General features: G+C 40.1%; 1 protein-coding gene across 3 annotated transcripts in view; it reads right to left on the minus strand.

Moving 5' to 3' along the window:
* Positions 1 to 1,485: 1,485 nt before the first annotated feature.
* lrrc9 (leucine rich repeat containing 9) overlaps positions 1,486 to 15,381 on the minus strand; it is an 18,273-nt gene continuing 4,377 nt past the window's right edge. The window contains exons 1-27 of one of the 3 annotated variants that reach the window (XM_046061681.1): positions 14,792 to 14,970; positions 14,253 to 14,408; positions 13,895 to 14,103; positions 13,616 to 13,747; positions 13,321 to 13,500; positions 13,057 to 13,177; positions 12,540 to 12,675; positions 12,313 to 12,453; positions 12,099 to 12,223; positions 11,611 to 11,796; positions 11,417 to 11,536; positions 11,057 to 11,248; positions 10,843 to 10,968; positions 10,336 to 10,470; positions 10,001 to 10,178; positions 9,677 to 9,897; positions 9,482 to 9,604; positions 9,249 to 9,379; positions 9,020 to 9,128; positions 8,795 to 8,934; positions 8,108 to 8,244; positions 7,452 to 7,669; positions 6,503 to 6,571; positions 5,551 to 5,676; positions 4,092 to 4,281; positions 3,686 to 3,842; positions 1,486 to 3,582 (exon numbers count right to left, since the gene is read on the minus strand). In XM_046061681.1, coding sequence (XP_045917637.1) covers positions 3,549 to 3,582; positions 3,686 to 3,842; positions 4,092 to 4,281; positions 5,551 to 5,676; positions 6,503 to 6,571; positions 7,452 to 7,669; positions 8,108 to 8,244; positions 8,795 to 8,934; positions 9,020 to 9,128; positions 9,249 to 9,379; positions 9,482 to 9,604; positions 9,677 to 9,897; positions 10,001 to 10,178; positions 10,336 to 10,470; positions 10,843 to 10,968; positions 11,057 to 11,248; positions 11,417 to 11,536; positions 11,611 to 11,796; positions 12,099 to 12,223; positions 12,313 to 12,453; positions 12,540 to 12,675; positions 13,057 to 13,177; positions 13,321 to 13,500; positions 13,616 to 13,747; positions 13,895 to 14,103; positions 14,253 to 14,408; positions 14,792 to 14,857 — 3,858 coding nt within the window. In that variant the 5' untranslated portion in view covers positions 14,858 to 14,970 and the 3' untranslated portion in view covers positions 1,486 to 3,548. Of the gene's footprint in view, positions 3,583 to 3,685; positions 3,843 to 4,091; positions 4,282 to 5,550; positions 5,677 to 6,502; positions 6,572 to 7,451; positions 7,670 to 8,107; positions 8,245 to 8,794; positions 8,935 to 9,019; positions 9,129 to 9,248; positions 9,380 to 9,481; positions 9,605 to 9,676; positions 9,898 to 10,000; positions 10,179 to 10,335; positions 10,471 to 10,842; positions 10,969 to 11,056; positions 11,249 to 11,416; positions 11,537 to 11,610; positions 11,797 to 12,098; positions 12,224 to 12,312; positions 12,454 to 12,539; positions 12,676 to 13,056; positions 13,178 to 13,320; positions 13,501 to 13,615; positions 13,748 to 13,894; positions 14,104 to 14,252; positions 14,409 to 14,791; positions 14,971 to 15,381 lie in introns of those variants that run through there. The other 2 variants (XM_046061682.1, XM_046061683.1) reach the window with 2 other exon arrangements.

A 15,381-nucleotide genomic window follows, 5' to 3' on the forward strand; every position in this document is an offset into this window, starting at 1 on the left:
ATATAAACACAAAGAACAATGATAATCTGGAGCCAAGGAGATTAAATTGTTGTTGTTATTCTTCACTGGGGATATGGGTGGGCAGGAGGTTGTGTTTCCTTGTCATCTTGAAAAAGCAATTTCTGCTCTGTGTAGGACACAATAAACCATAACAACAGAAAAGCCCGTCACTCTCGACAACATGTATTGCACCCTGTAATACTCCCTTCATTGCTTCGTTTTTGTTATAGGTTCCTGATGAAGAATATCAACTTGAATTAAGATTTGACAGTCATTAAAGGAGAAACACAAATGCACATATCATCAAACAAAAAAGCAGACTATCTGAAGGTGCTCTGAAAATTGATTCCCATTAAATTTACAAGAAAATTGGGTATTTATCTGTTGTTTGGATATTGTTACCTTGATTTTGGCATTTTAACCACGCAACATGCTTTTTGCGATAGGAATAATGTGATAAATCACACGCAAGTCCAGCAATGAATAGCAGTTAAGATTTAATGTGAGGCGTGCACTCTTCCAAAATGTCTACACAAAATAAAAGCATTTTCCTTTCATTCTAATTGTCACTCTCACTACATTCTTTTATCTGTATTTTCCCAATCACTTTCTTCATTCACTCTTTATTCTAGGGAGCCTCACAGGAAACAAATTACAGGAAAATGACAAACGACAACAATAACTCACTTGACAGATTTCAAGAGAGGCAATATGGCAAGATTGTTTTTGAATACAGGATTCACAGGGATGGAAAATGAACTCGGGACTAAATATGTACCTTTAGAAAACAAAATAATTTATATTTTGATGATGACCTGCAGTTGGTTGCCATCAGCAGCCAAATGTGGAGAGAACATTTCATTTTTACAACAGCAATTCCATGTCAAGTGATGATTTTGATGTAATTGTAACCTCTACCAAAGCACTTATAAACTTAATACGAGCTGGTAAATGTGTAATGCATGTAGAGATTAATGCTGTTCACCCATTACACATACTGCACATAATGCGATGATAAGCATTGCACAAGAGTTGTCTTTGGCATCATACATCAATCAATGTCCTCATCCCTCTCATTTGACCCACAACATCAACCAACACTAGAACCTGAGTAGATAGCAGTAAAAACATGGTCTATTCAGCAATTATTCACAGAGTCTTGGACTAATGGCGCTCTGAATGCACACACACAGCAAATGTAGGGAGTTAGTGGACCAGCAGTAATGGCCCCATACAGAGCATGTGTTTTTCTGTGTGTGTGTGTGTGTGCATGTGTGTGTGTTGGTGGGGATGGGGGAAAGAGCATCATCTATAACTGATTCACAACAAGCACAAACATGTCTAATTATGAATCCAGACTGCAACTGTAGAGACCAACTCATTTTCCCCCCTCTCCACCCTCTCGGTCTCTCTTTCACCCCCTCATTCCCTCCCGCCTGAGCCGGGCTCCATATCAGGCAGATGAAAACATAACCTGTCACATTCCATCCCATTAAACCAGCTACGGACCATGTGGTCTACTCACATGAAGTAGCGAAGAGACGGAGAGAGAAAGACAGAACGAGCAGTGCATCTGGGTTCACTCAGAACTGATGAATTATTCACAGTCTTTATGCTGATTTCATTTTAATGTGAAAAATACTGACAGATATGCAAAGAGATAGATACTGTATGAAGTAGTATGCTAACAAGAAGTTTACACTACACACAGGAATACAAATGCAATAAAGACAGTTATACTTCTAGCACATCCATACTGCAGATAACGTAGACAAATATAAAAAGTGTAATTATCCTTTGCAATACCTAATGCATTAGAGAGCTCTCACTGAGCCCCCAAATCTGTGCATTAGAGTGGTTTTTTTATGTGAGTTCATCAGCTGCCATTCGTTGTCAGGCAGAGCAAGGTAATGACAGTGCACTCACTTGCACAGTCATTAGCCCCGCTTAATGCTGGGAATTAACACAAATTAAGTGAAGTTAAGTACATGCATTAGAGGAGCTTGTTTGGGGAGAGCTTTTCACTTTTGCTGCCTCAAGCTGGCTGTTGCCTCACGTGTTCAAAAAAGGCTACACCGGCAGGAAATACAAAATGACCGCAGACACACACATATCCGCCTCAACTGGTAAATTGCTACCTACAGGGCAGGTGGTAAATTCATTGAGGACTGATTAGCAGTGTTGGAGAGCTAATGGAGCTCTAAGGACACCTAGTGGTCACATTCACACCACTGATCCGCAAAGTTCATAGTTCAGGTTGGTGGACATTACGAAAGAAAATGTTGCTGCTTCTGGCTTCAATGGATTCAGAGTGATGTCCTTTGGAATGCGTGTTCCCGGTCAAAAATAAACTCTCTGCTTTTGCTGCTGTTTACAATTTAGAAATATATTTCCCAGAACTGTCCCAACTTAATTGTTTATGTTGTGTCTTTTTAAGAAGTACGTATTATGAACACTACAGGTATCAAGTTAAATAAAACAATAATTTACTTTACGACAAGTTGTTGAGATAGATAACAGTATGCACAATGACAGTGAAAATGACTTTCTTTCTAGCTATTTAAGCCTAGGATGATGGATAGGAATATGTGTCATATTTAAATCTTTTCACATGTAGGTTTTCATCTCACAATAATCAGTTTAGAGATGCCAGAATAAAAAAGGGTTTAGATCACATACTACAGGCTGTACCCTCCACATTTGAGGCTCACACTGGTGTTTTTGTTAACCGCAGGACTACTAGACTAAACTGCCAGGAAGACAGGAAGGATTATAATTTCATGTTCAGCAGAACTAACATCACAAATATCAAGTGGAGTAGGTTCATTTTCAGTTACAACACACAAGATTTGCCTATTAGTTGAAACTGCAGTGGGGTTTTTGAAAAGAGGCTAACGTGATGAAACTGACAATCTCTGAAATCCATTTGGACCTCATTCAAGATTACATCTTTATCTGAGTGACTGCAGATTATTGTCCACAGAGAGGTGTGCTAAAGCTGGATTATCCACTTGTTGGGGATGCATTTGACCCAATGGACACAGCATGCCACCCTCACACGCCATTACATCTGTGGGTGTTTTTTCACTTGTTTGAGGCCAAGGATGGGATAGCAGTAGAAATGACACCAAAACCTCTCATCCTCAGATTACCATGGTTAGTGATCCACATATGTGGATAGAAAATAAGGTCACAGTCATTATAAATGCATTTGAAAGGGACGCACTACATACAACCTCCAAGTAGCCTAATTTTCTTTAACCCCCAAACATGTTTTAGTTTACACTAAAATTCAAAGAGATGCAAAGTTGATTTATTGATATGTAAACAGCAACAGAAAGTTATTTCTTGCTATGTCAAAAATCTAAATTTACAGACGTATACAGACGCCCATATACATCAAGGCCCACTTACAAAAAACACTTTCAAAATATGTCCTAAAGTACTATGATGTATGACCACACCACAGTCATGGTTGTCGCATGTGTTCACCTCTGGATCTTGTATTGATTCACCAGTATCAGTGTATGCTCCACCTCTTCTGGCTGCTACATGGGTGGGGGTTTGCCACCATTTGGAAACCTGGAATATAAGTATGAGGAAATAGTCAAAGTGTATTCATAATAATATCAGATCGCTCACATTTTAAAGGCAATTACATGTCTTGAATTTTGAATTTACCAACCTGCTGTCTTGCTCCTGGTTGGGATTTATGACGATGACTCTGTTCCCATCAGGAAGGAGACCTGTGGTTCCCAGGTTGCTTCCTGTTCTACGAATGTGTCTAAATGTAATGTCAGTTTGGCCGCCTCGAGAACCATTACCGTGTTTGGGCTTCTTTTCTGAATTGGGAATTAATACAAAGATGTGGGTTTGAGAGCAGGAATTATAGTATAGGTATACGAGTGTCGAACCATTAGACATCATAATACCCAACAGTCTTCTGGTACATTGTTATATGAAAAAAGTATTCGTTATTAGGGTATTAGAACTCGAAGAAAAGATTGTTCGTGTCAATCCAAAACTTCTTGTTATGCACAATCACATTTATCAAATTTAATGATTTTTGAGAGGAGAAATGTCACACTTACGCTTGTATGTGTAATGAGATTGGACCTCGTCCATGTTACCCTGCAGGATATCGTGCCCATGGATAAAGTTCTGCAGTCCTCCACTTATACTCATTCCTCTTAGAGGGTTGTTTCGAGGCATGAGGGGTAGCAGTCCAGGTATGTTTATTTCAGTGGTAGGAAAAGAAGCTCCAGGGCATTGGGAGCATGGCTTTATGAGAAATAATAAATAGGGAACATGAGGAAGGTAGAAGTAATACTTCAGGACAGGATTAGTTTGAAAAACATAAGCAGATATTCAGATAATGTGTAAAAACGATCCCTTCAGTGCCTCCAGGGCCAACTTAATGTCTGACCTCACGGACATACGCATCCTAACCCTGTTACTGTTACTTTTTTCTCTACATTCTTATGGCTGCTACTGTCACTGCAGTGTATCTACTCCACCCACACACTTGGCAGAGGATTGGTGATTAAATTGCCTGTTGTTCCACATACATAAGCATCTTATAGGGGAATAGTAATTACTTCTCATCAATAACATGTTTAAATTCAAACAAAAGTAGGCACAGGCATAAATTGAGAGTGACAACTGAGATGGCAGATAGGGGGAGGTTTGTGTTTGTGTTTTTAATGAGAAAACCCAGGATCTCTGCTCTGCAATTTCCACATCTACGATTAATAAGCAGAGGGGGTCGTGTTGACCTGGCTAATAGGGAGTAAATCCACTGGTGCATTATCGGCCGGGCACATTTCATCTAATCAGCAGGATGATGCCAGCAGGCTTAGGCTGCTTTTAATTCAGAGCTACAGGAGAATTACTGCCCTGGTCTCTCATTACGTGAACATCAAATCAGTCAGACTGAAAGAGTTTGATCCAGGCTTTTCACTTTTTTTGGTGGCTACAGTTTGGTTGTTGTTATTTAGTTTCTTTCAGTTGGACTTCATCTTAACACAATAAAATCCATTATGAACTTTTACACACACAAGATTTTTGTTAAATTGTTGTTGACAATGTTGACAGTTTCATACTGAAATACTGAAGTAGAGTAAGCGAGCGTGGGAATGAAAGATCCCTTTCTTGCAAACTAACCTTTTTCCTAACAAATGTGTTATAAGTATCTTAATTTTTTATATGTACTAAATTTATGCAAGGCTGTAGCCAGGACACTAGAGAAATTGAGGTTATTTGTCCCTCCCCAGCGCTCTCCTCAGCACAATTTTGTGTCCCAACCTGAAGTGTCTAAATGGTGTTTAAAAGCCTTCTCTACACTGCCAGGAAGAAAAGAATGGTGGATAAATGCTGAGGCCATGATTTATTATTATTTTGTTGCCCTTAAACTAGTCGAAACATTATTATGTCTAAAAATACTTAAATCACATTTTAAATTATCCACGTTTTAAATGCAGACATTTTCAGCCTGACATGACTCAATGGCAGTGACGATTTCTGAGTGAATGTGTTGGGTGCACTTCTCACTGAGGGATCAGCACTGAGGAGTTCAGCCCTGGTCCTTTCTTCAAGGGTGACCATCACTCCATCCAGGACCTGCAGCCGGGACAGACGAAGCACTACCGCTGGTCTGTGGAGAGAATGTCTGGCCACCTGGAAGAAAAAAAAAACAACTGATAAAAAACAACCCGGTGATAAATTATCCTGACCCTAACTAGCATCCAGCTATTTTAACTGTGGAGCCTCAGTGAAGCCTGCCTTGAGACATCTGGGATAAATATGATGCTATGTGGGTCCCAACGTAGTTAACAGCTATTCCAGTGACCCAGCTGACAGCAGCCGATAGCTTGGTGCCCAGCTGAGGGCACCCTCTGGATAGGATACAAATTCAGCCTGTCCAGTCACAGAACTTGATATTCCTATAGGACACTGCTGCTGTGATTAAGTTGTGAGTGAATGCCAATGGATGTCCAGTGGAGAGGAGGAGACAGACTTTAGCTAGGGAACATGGGTGATGTAGTGATCTCATGCTGTCAACAGCAGGAGGTATTGTCTCCAGGGTGGCTGTTGGCCTCTACCCCCCTGGCAAGATTAACCTCTCCTATGGGAAGAGAAGGGGGATGGGGTCGAGCACTACAGAGGCTACCACAGCTGAGCATTGGGAGGCCCTGGGCTGCAGGCTCTACTCAGGCCTGATCCATGAGCTCCAGATGGGTGATGCAACCGGGCCAATAGCGCCCTGCCATTTGGTCAACGGATTTGTCTCTGATGCCGGCCAGTTTAAGGGACAGCAGATGGCCCATCATGTAATCACTTAATTTGGAACCACAGTTACACTGGGATGGTGTTTTGGATTGTGCAGGTGAGAAATTAAGCCTGTGAGCATGCATTTGATCATTTGCGAGTGTCCTGTGATATAGCAAAACAAACTCATTGTTTTCAATGCAACGTTACACAACATAATACTTATAACACTCACAGGATTGCCAACAACAGAGAGCTCTGTCAGCGAAGGAAGAACTTCTAGTTTGTCAAGCTCTGCGATGTCCTACAAAAAGTAAAGAAACAAAGATTACCTTAAATTCTTTTTCATTCACCCCCCCCACATTTAACTTTTCTTTCCCACTGGTTGTAGCCTGCTGTGTGTTGATAATGGAGACATACGCATGACATCATGACCGAACCTTTCATAATTTTGGTGTAGGGAAGATGAAAGCAGCTGATGGGAGAGATTACATGTGTGAGCTCTCATTAATCTCATGAGAGAGTTTGGGCACGCAACAGGGAATGAGGGTGTTTTCTGTCGTTCCCAGGTTTATGGTTGCACTTGGCTGTGATTCAAAGACACCCCCACGGTGACAACTGTTGTTCTGGGATGATTGCTGTACTTTATGTCTTAATTGAATGCATGAAAACATTAAGGAAGTGAAGGGAAGAAGAAACTGGCAACAAAAGTGCAAATCACTCGCCATGGGTGAGAAGGAGATGCAGACTGAGAAGCTGATTACACGTTGTCCTGATTGTTCACCTCTTTCTTTATACACACGGCCCTGACCTTCAATCAAACTTGATTCTCCTTAATGCTACCCCTCGCATGCCACAGCGGGGTGCTAATGACTCATGATTACTATACTTCATGTCTTACTTTGCAAATGCAGGGAAAAATAATACTGCTGCACACTGAATAAAATACATTCTTAAACATCTGACACATTTTGCATATGAACCAATCAGTAAAATTTGGAGGTAAATCAAAAACTGCACAAAAGCTTACTGTGACCTTGGCAGTCACCTCAGGAAATCACTGTGGTGTGAAACATTAATGCAGTTTAATTGAAACTCTGAATATGCAGTTTTATTAAAAATCTGAATATAAACATTAATATAATCCATCATGTGAGGAGACTAGTGCTGCTGGAGGACAATACCTGCAGCTTGTTCATGCCAAGAAAGAGCTTGCGGAGTTCAGTCAAAGGATCTAGATGGTTGAGCTCCCGGATCCGGTTCTCTGCTAGGTGCAGTTCTAGCAGGACCTTCTGGGCTATGAAAGAGTTTTCGGCCAGAGCTTTGATCCGGTTCTTGTCTAGCACAAGCTCTCTGAGCTGGTGAAGCCCCTCCAGTCCTTCCACCAGGCTGATATCATTACCTAGGGATAAAAAAAACCTTATCAAAACAATGGAAATATATATCAAACAAAAGTCTAATATTTCTATAAACAAAATAAGATAGTAAATTGCACAATATAAAATATATAAAAACATTTGCCAGGTATTTGTTGTTTGGCCCTGTTGTAAAAGACACTGAAATTACAGAGAAAGCTTCGAAAGGTTTCTAAGCAAAAAGGAAGAAAGGACAAGTAAGGTTGGCTTTGTGGGACAAATCACCCTGACAAAGCAAAACTCAATCAAAAGCCATCAAAAGCTGTTGAAAAGAAAGTCAGCCGTTCTTTTCTTCAAGTCTCATCTCCCACCTGGCCTAAGGTCTCTGGGAGACTTTGCTCTCAGTGCTTGCCTTTTCACAGGCTCTATACACTGCACATTTAATAGGCTTTGTGAAGGAGCAGTTCTGTGTCAACCATACATACCTTGAAGGAAGAGTGCTTTAAGATTGGTGAGCCTGCTGAGCTGCAGATTGGCCATATTGGAGATGCCATTGTGACTCAAATGCAGCACCTCCAGGCTGCCCATCAGTGGCTCCAGACTGCCAGTGGGCCCAGTTTCCCTTAAACACACAGTCACAGATTGACTGTTTGAAACCTCTGTAGTTAAATAAGCATATCTTTCTCCCATGCACTGCCTCATTTAACTGATCAGACCTCACATCAGTCAGGGTAAACAAAAGCATGGTTTTCCCAGCACTGGTTTCTATAAAAGGAAGATATGATTGGAAGATTATATCATTGTTCTCACAATATACTGAAAATGCGGAAACTTATAGATAGACCAATATTTCAATATTCAGTTTATTTAGTTATAATATATCTAGAAAATAAAATAAAATGACTTAATATTAATATCTTTTAAAGTAATATTAATAACTTATTTTGAACCAAATTCCAATATTTTGAAATTGTGTTTACAATTAGATTTTATAAGGGTTTATAGGAAACAACTGTGACAAGTGTCAAGAGACACCACAACAGAATTCATACATTGGCTGGTCAGTGCTGCCCCCTAATGGTTAAACATTCAGTTGAAGTTCATACATGACACTTGGCAACAGTCTAACATTGTAAAATGTAAAAACAATCAATTACTGAGATAAGAGCTACCCTTTGCCTTTGTATGGGCTCTGTTGGCCGTAACCACTGGAGTGAACTTTGCTGTACAGTATCTGTCTGTTTGTCAGATGAGCCTGAGTCTTCTGTCTGGGCAGGATGGACTCAATGTGGTTGTAGTTCAGACACAGAGCCTGTAAAGAAGTCACAGGAAATAATAATGGCTGAGGTGCATTTCAAGCCAGCCTGTTGATTTTTAAAATTAAGTGTACTTAGTACTTTTATGTTGGGCAGATAGATGAGGCCCGAGAACGAAGTGAGGTTGTTGTGGTCTAGGTTGACACTGCGTAGGCTACAGAACAGGTCTGCTGGAGACAGATCAACCATCCTGTGGCGGAAAAAAACACACTTTCAATTAGGCTTGTTTTTCAACACCTAATTTTTGTGCATTGTAAATCACTATAACCATGCTCATTGTGTTCATCTGTCTGCAAAGCCAGGCTATTACCTAATGGACAAGGACTGCATGGTGAGATAGGTGATGTCTGTGTAGTTTGAGTGGCCCAGCTTCTCTGCCACCATGTCAGGGGTTAGTCTTCCTCCAAACATATCTTTCGCACTTTCACACTCAGTTACCTCCTAGAAAGAAAACAACAGCAAATACAAAACACTGGATATAATCATCACTACAATATCAATATAATATGAAAAGTTTGACTGGTTGCCGTTGTTGGTACATACCACTGCAATGCCATCCAGAGCTTTTAGGGAGGGGAGGTGGAACACAACATAAATCCGATAGTTTTCCAGTTTCTCCAATAAAGGATTCCCATAAAGATCCAGAATGATGAGGTTTGTCAATCCCTGAAAACAAAGAGGAGTATATAAGCTCAGACAACAAAATCTGAAACCTACTATAATTTCTCTCCCACTGACCTTCAGATAGTAGATGTCTTGTGATGTAGAAATGTGGTTATTGCCGATGTAGAACTCAAGAAGGGAGCGAACTCTCTGGATGCCATGCAGGGAACTGATACAGTTTTTCTCCACAGACAAAAAGGACAGGTTGGGCAGCTGATCGAGGACTGAGGCATCCAGACTAGACAGCTGATTCCCATCTACACTCAGTTTGTTCAGGCAATGCAGTTTTGGTAGGCCTGGAGAAACAGAGATTGAAGACAGGCACAGCAACAATGAGGTCTCTGATAGATCTTAATGTTGATTTTCCAACGTCATTGTCAAGCTGACAGCGTGACTAACCACTGAGTGTGCTGATGCTGTTGTTGTTGAGGGAAAGTTCTTCCAGTTTCAAACAGCTGTCAAGACCCTCCACTTTAGAAATGTCATTATCATTAAAGGAGGCCCAGCGAAGGTTGACCAGCTTATTCAGATTGATCAGTTTGGAAATCCTCTGGCTGTCAAGGTTCAGAGCGGTGATCTGGTCATAATTTAAGATGACAAATGTATTAAAAAAAGTATAAATTACCTTTAAACATGTATTACAATTTAAATTACAATTACACTCTTCCGAACACTTCACAAAACATTTAAAGAAATTACTCCTTTACGATGAAACACACATGCCTGTAGCTCACCTTTGCAGTCCAGTCAAGCTCTAGATTAAGGCCCCATTGTGCAGGACTGAGAAGACATAGGAGCTGGGCTGTTGAAAGCAGGCTGAGACGGCGGGGACGGTCACTGTTATAACGCGAGTGAGCCAGAAGAGATGCCTACAAGCAAGAGTGTCAACGGGTCTGATTTAATTACAGTATGTCCTGAAATATACAGGCAGATGTTCACATAATGTACTGCGTTCTTTGTGGGAGTGACTTACTACTTATTTTTACATAATAAATCTACATTTAAATGCAAACCTGATCCATCTCCAAGAAAACATGACATGCTGTAAATATCCCAATTATAATTTTCATAATTAAACATGAAATGAAACTGGTTCTCACAAACAAAAATGATTTATTAATTAAATGGGATGTTCCATTTATTTCATACTGTTTTGTTTTAATTCAAATTTAGATTTACTGATCACTGCATTCATTCATCCAGACTATACAGCAAAGCAACGGTATCTTTAAGATCTTCACCTGGTTAATTTTGGATCTGGCAGCCATCTGAACAGCATCAGCAGCCTCCTCTTCTGCTACCATCATATCGTCCAGGTGTGTGAGGGTTGTTAGACGACCCAGTATTGTCATTCTGACTGCTTCAGGCTGGAAAAAGGAAAACAGCTTCACTGTATGCGTCCACATTGTGTCTTGTACTGCACCTTATTTGATTTTATTTGATAACAGCACACACCCTGTTCCAGGGGTTGTATCGGGTGTCAAGCTTTAGCAGAGTAGGTGTGTGTTTTCTCAGCACAGCCGTATCCTCTCTGGCCTTGGTCAAGTTGTTCCAGCGCACATCGAGCTGTTTGAGCTGTCCCAACCCCCTCAGCCCTTCTAGGGTCACTAGGCGGTTATAGCTAGCATCCAAAAACTCAAGGTGGGGCTGTGATTTTGTTAACAGACAATAGATGTTAAATGTTTCCACTTTATAATATGGTCCATACAGTTTCAGTCTCTCCATATTATGTATCACCCCACTATAGAATTTCATTCAATACTACAGAGGCAGTTTTTAGTTTAAGCTCAATTATTGTATTTTTGTCTCTTTTACCATGTGAGAAAGGTCATCCAGGCGTGTGAACTCATTGAAGCTGATAGTAAGATGCCGCAGAGCTGTGAGGCTGGAAATCTCCTTTATTTTACTCAGACTGTTGCCATGAAGGTTCAGCACCTGCAGATTCAATACAATGCAGCTAGTTCTTTGTAAGTGTATGAAGCTGTCATTTGAAAAGCCAGAATACTTACAGTAATCTGACTGAGAATGTTGGCTCTGGCCACATTGAGCAGAATTTTGTCATCCAGGCTCAACAACTTGGGCTGTGGTTTCAGCACAGGTTCCATATCGAGGACTTCCTTGTCCAGGTTGATATCATTGGAGGGAGTATCATCTTTGACTGTGTTCTGGCCCAGCAATGCAGGATGTTCTTGACCCTAGTAACAACATGTCAAAAGGTTTAAAGCAAAGAATTGGCTGGTAGTTATATAATTACTGACTTGTAGTGGGTACTAAAATTGTAAAACAAGTGCGCAACTACAAAGGAGACACAAAAATCAAAATGTTTTATCATATCTGAGTTTTGATTAAAAGCCATGCTACTAAATTTTGATTGCATCAGAGCTCAGCATGACTGGCTGAATTTTTATTTACTTTGATTTGTGCCAAATTTAAAGCTTTATAGAAATGGACTGTGGAGTTCTGGGATATAAAATAACAAAACCAATGAATTAATTACCCCAGTGATGTATTCAAAATATATGATGTACTCAGGCAGGACAAGCTCATGGTCAAACACAAACCACTGTCTTCGTAGGGAACTGCACTCGGGACCAGTGTGTGTTTTGGGGGAGCGGGGTCTCTCTGAATGAAAAACACATAGAGATGCAATGACATTGCATAAATACTGACTGAAAAATAATTGTTTGCATGCCTCTTGATATACTGCATACCTTCACTTATTTTAGTTCTGTGCTTAGTGTCCACATTGCGATACACAGAGTGGGCTCTGGGATAGATGCTTCTGTCCACTGGTTCGCCCTCTCGGATAGGCATGCTGTTGCCCACGAATACTTTGGAAACAATAATCTGACCTATAGGCAAAAAAAAATGTATTTTAGCTATTAAGAAAAAAAAAACAATAGTCACAGCTGAGGGGAGTTTTTTTCTTAAAACTCACCATGCCTGAAGGGTATCGTATCTCTACTGTGCTTGGATTCGCCTTGGCTGGCCTGACGCAGAGCATGTTCTATTCTGGGCTGTTCGGTTACACTCAGGCTATTGGATAAAGGTATAGCACACTCTCTGTCCAAGGCCTAGTTAAAAATCACCATAGTTAAAGTCAACATGATGAGATTCTGTTCTGTTAGCACCCATGTGTAGTTATTTCTGTATACAAAAGGAGGACCACAGTATTCCCAACTAAGACTTCTAACAAGTTACAATTTCAGAGTAACAGAACGTTTACTTCCTTCTATTATACAAAGCATTCTGCTTAATAAACAAACACAATTTGTAGAAATTCTTGCAATTGCTGTTCATTATTTTACACATACAGTTATAAAGTAGTGACGTGACTAAACTGTGACTTACTAGCTTAATTTTTTCTCTTAATGCTCAATGGAATTCTTGGTGATGGGATTGATGGTTGAGGGGTGGTGGAATTGTGGAACAAACAAAATCAGCAGTGTACACACCTTATATTGTTGGGCTGTTTTGAAGCCTTCCTCTACGATGCACAAAATGTCTTCCTTCTCACTGTTTTTTTCAGAGTCAGCTATGTAGAACAAGTGCTCCAGCCGACGTCTGTAATTCCTGCTTGAAAGGTTTATATTAGTTCCAAACTAAATTAACAACCCTTCTACTATTACAATGATGACAATAGTAATGTTAAAATGTCTGTAAATCATTGGTAAAAACACGATTATTATCACTTTTCATATCACTTTAGTTTAACTTACTGTGAACAGACACCAGACTCTTCGCTGGCTAGAAGGGTGTGAAGTTTGTCCTCAAACCGAAGCCTCAAAGCCCTGTTGTGGATGCGAATAACTCTATTGATCTTAATGCCAGTAATACTGTAAACCTTAAAGTCTGAATGAGAGAATCTGGAAAGCAGGAGGTCGCAACAGGAAGTAAACCTGTAGGGTACATAACATAGAAAATATGAGTTAAGGGAAGTGTGCTTTTGATTTGTCCTCTGTAGCTGTAAATTTCATGAAGGTTGTAGTTGTACTAATAATACCAAGTACGCACCAAGGGTCTGTGGAGAAACCCTCTTCCAAACGAATATTTCCAACACTTTCTAGCTCCATCAACAGGAACTGGACAGTATATTCCATCATGTTTGTGGCTTGGGCCAAATCACGCTCATACCAGGCTTCAATCCTGAATATAGAAGAAAGAACATTCATTTTTCACATTAGGACTGGTTTATTTAATCAGATGCTTGAATGTAGAAAGATGTACTGTACAGTATGAGACTGAATTGTATAAAGCACTATAAAATATCTCTGTATCTTCAAAAATACAGACTCATCCAGCCTCCTCATCCATAGTCCCAGCCTCTCCCTCAGTGCTTCAATCTTGCTGAGTATTTTGCGCTCCATGGCTAGATCACGACTGATGTCAGCGGTTGGATCTCTTCTGACGGCTGACCCTTCAACCAGGTGGGTCGATCCATCGTCCAAAGTACAGGAAGACTTCTTACAACTAGCTGGCACCTTGGAAAGCTCACGTTCAAGCTAGGTATGCATGCAAATGAAAACATCTCTCATAACTGTGTACAATAACAGCAACCTGCAGCTGGAGATTACAGCTAAACAATTTATATTGTATTCTTGTTTTACAGGTGCTAAAATATTTTTAAAAATGTTTCAAGGATTGTACATACATTCTTGAAGGCGTGATTGAGAGTTCTGATGCATTCTTCAGGTAACTGTAGCATAGTTTTCTTCCTCTCTATCAGACTGAGCTGGATCTCTGCCAGGTTCCTCTGAGCACTACGTACACGCATGTTGTAGTACATCATTTTCTTCATTACTGTGGACTAAAAGGAAAAATGTTTGACAGGAACAGTTCAAACCTACAGAATCTCATTTTTGTTAATAAATACCTAAATAAGATTTCCAAAGATTTTAAATGTGTCAAGCTAAATAAAAAAGAAATGTGCGTATGCAATGCATAAGATATCTAGAACTTTGAATTTAGGTAATGTATTAAGAAATCATGTCTTGGAATAAATTTCTCACTCATTATGAATATGATTTGTAACTCAACTGAAGCACTGGAAAAACTAAATGCAGAAGAAATATGTATGAGATATGGGAAATTTAATAAGGAGTTAGGAATTCAACAAAATCATTAGCAACGGACGTAAATCAAGAGAATTCAGGTGAGCTTAATTAGTGGTCCTGCTGGCCTTCTCAATACCTCAGCTGCTTCCTTGACTTGCTTGCTTGAGACGTCATAGGTGTCAAGTCGCTGGAGGCCTGGCATGTGGTAAAGAACGTGTGTAGCATAGTTACACAGCAGACACACTGGGTTTGGCGTTGACGTTGGGTCTTTCAGTGCTAGTTCTCTCAGATGGGGTATGCATTCAAGAAGGGTCAACTCCTGTTACAGAACACACAGGTTAGTTCATTAATAGGGCTTCTTATAATACTAAGGCTCAGGTTGTGCCCAAAAAACAACACTATTTCCAGAAATCCAGAACAATTTGAAAACCACTAGAGAGACAAGACATTTCTTTTCATAATTCAAATTGATGCTGCAGTAATTTTTGCTTATCACTAATTATAAAGAGCTAGTACAACTTATATTATATATACAAATCAGATGTATTATGGCAACTTCAACTTGGTGATGAAAAGAAAAATGAAATTTGTGCCTAGCCTCTGCAGCACGTCTTACTGACTGCCCACTGAAAAGGAAGTGTCAATATGAGACAAACTCCATTAAATATCAAACACTTCTTTTGTAACTTCTTCTTCCCCCCCCCCCCCCCCCCCACCCACACCATC

Source organism: Micropterus dolomieu, linkage group LG11 (assembly GCF_021292245.1).
Source record: "Micropterus dolomieu isolate WLL.071019.BEF.003 ecotype Adirondacks linkage group LG11, ASM2129224v1, whole genome shotgun sequence".
NCBI lineage: Eukaryota > Metazoa > Chordata > Actinopteri > Centrarchiformes > Centrarchidae > Micropterus > Micropterus dolomieu.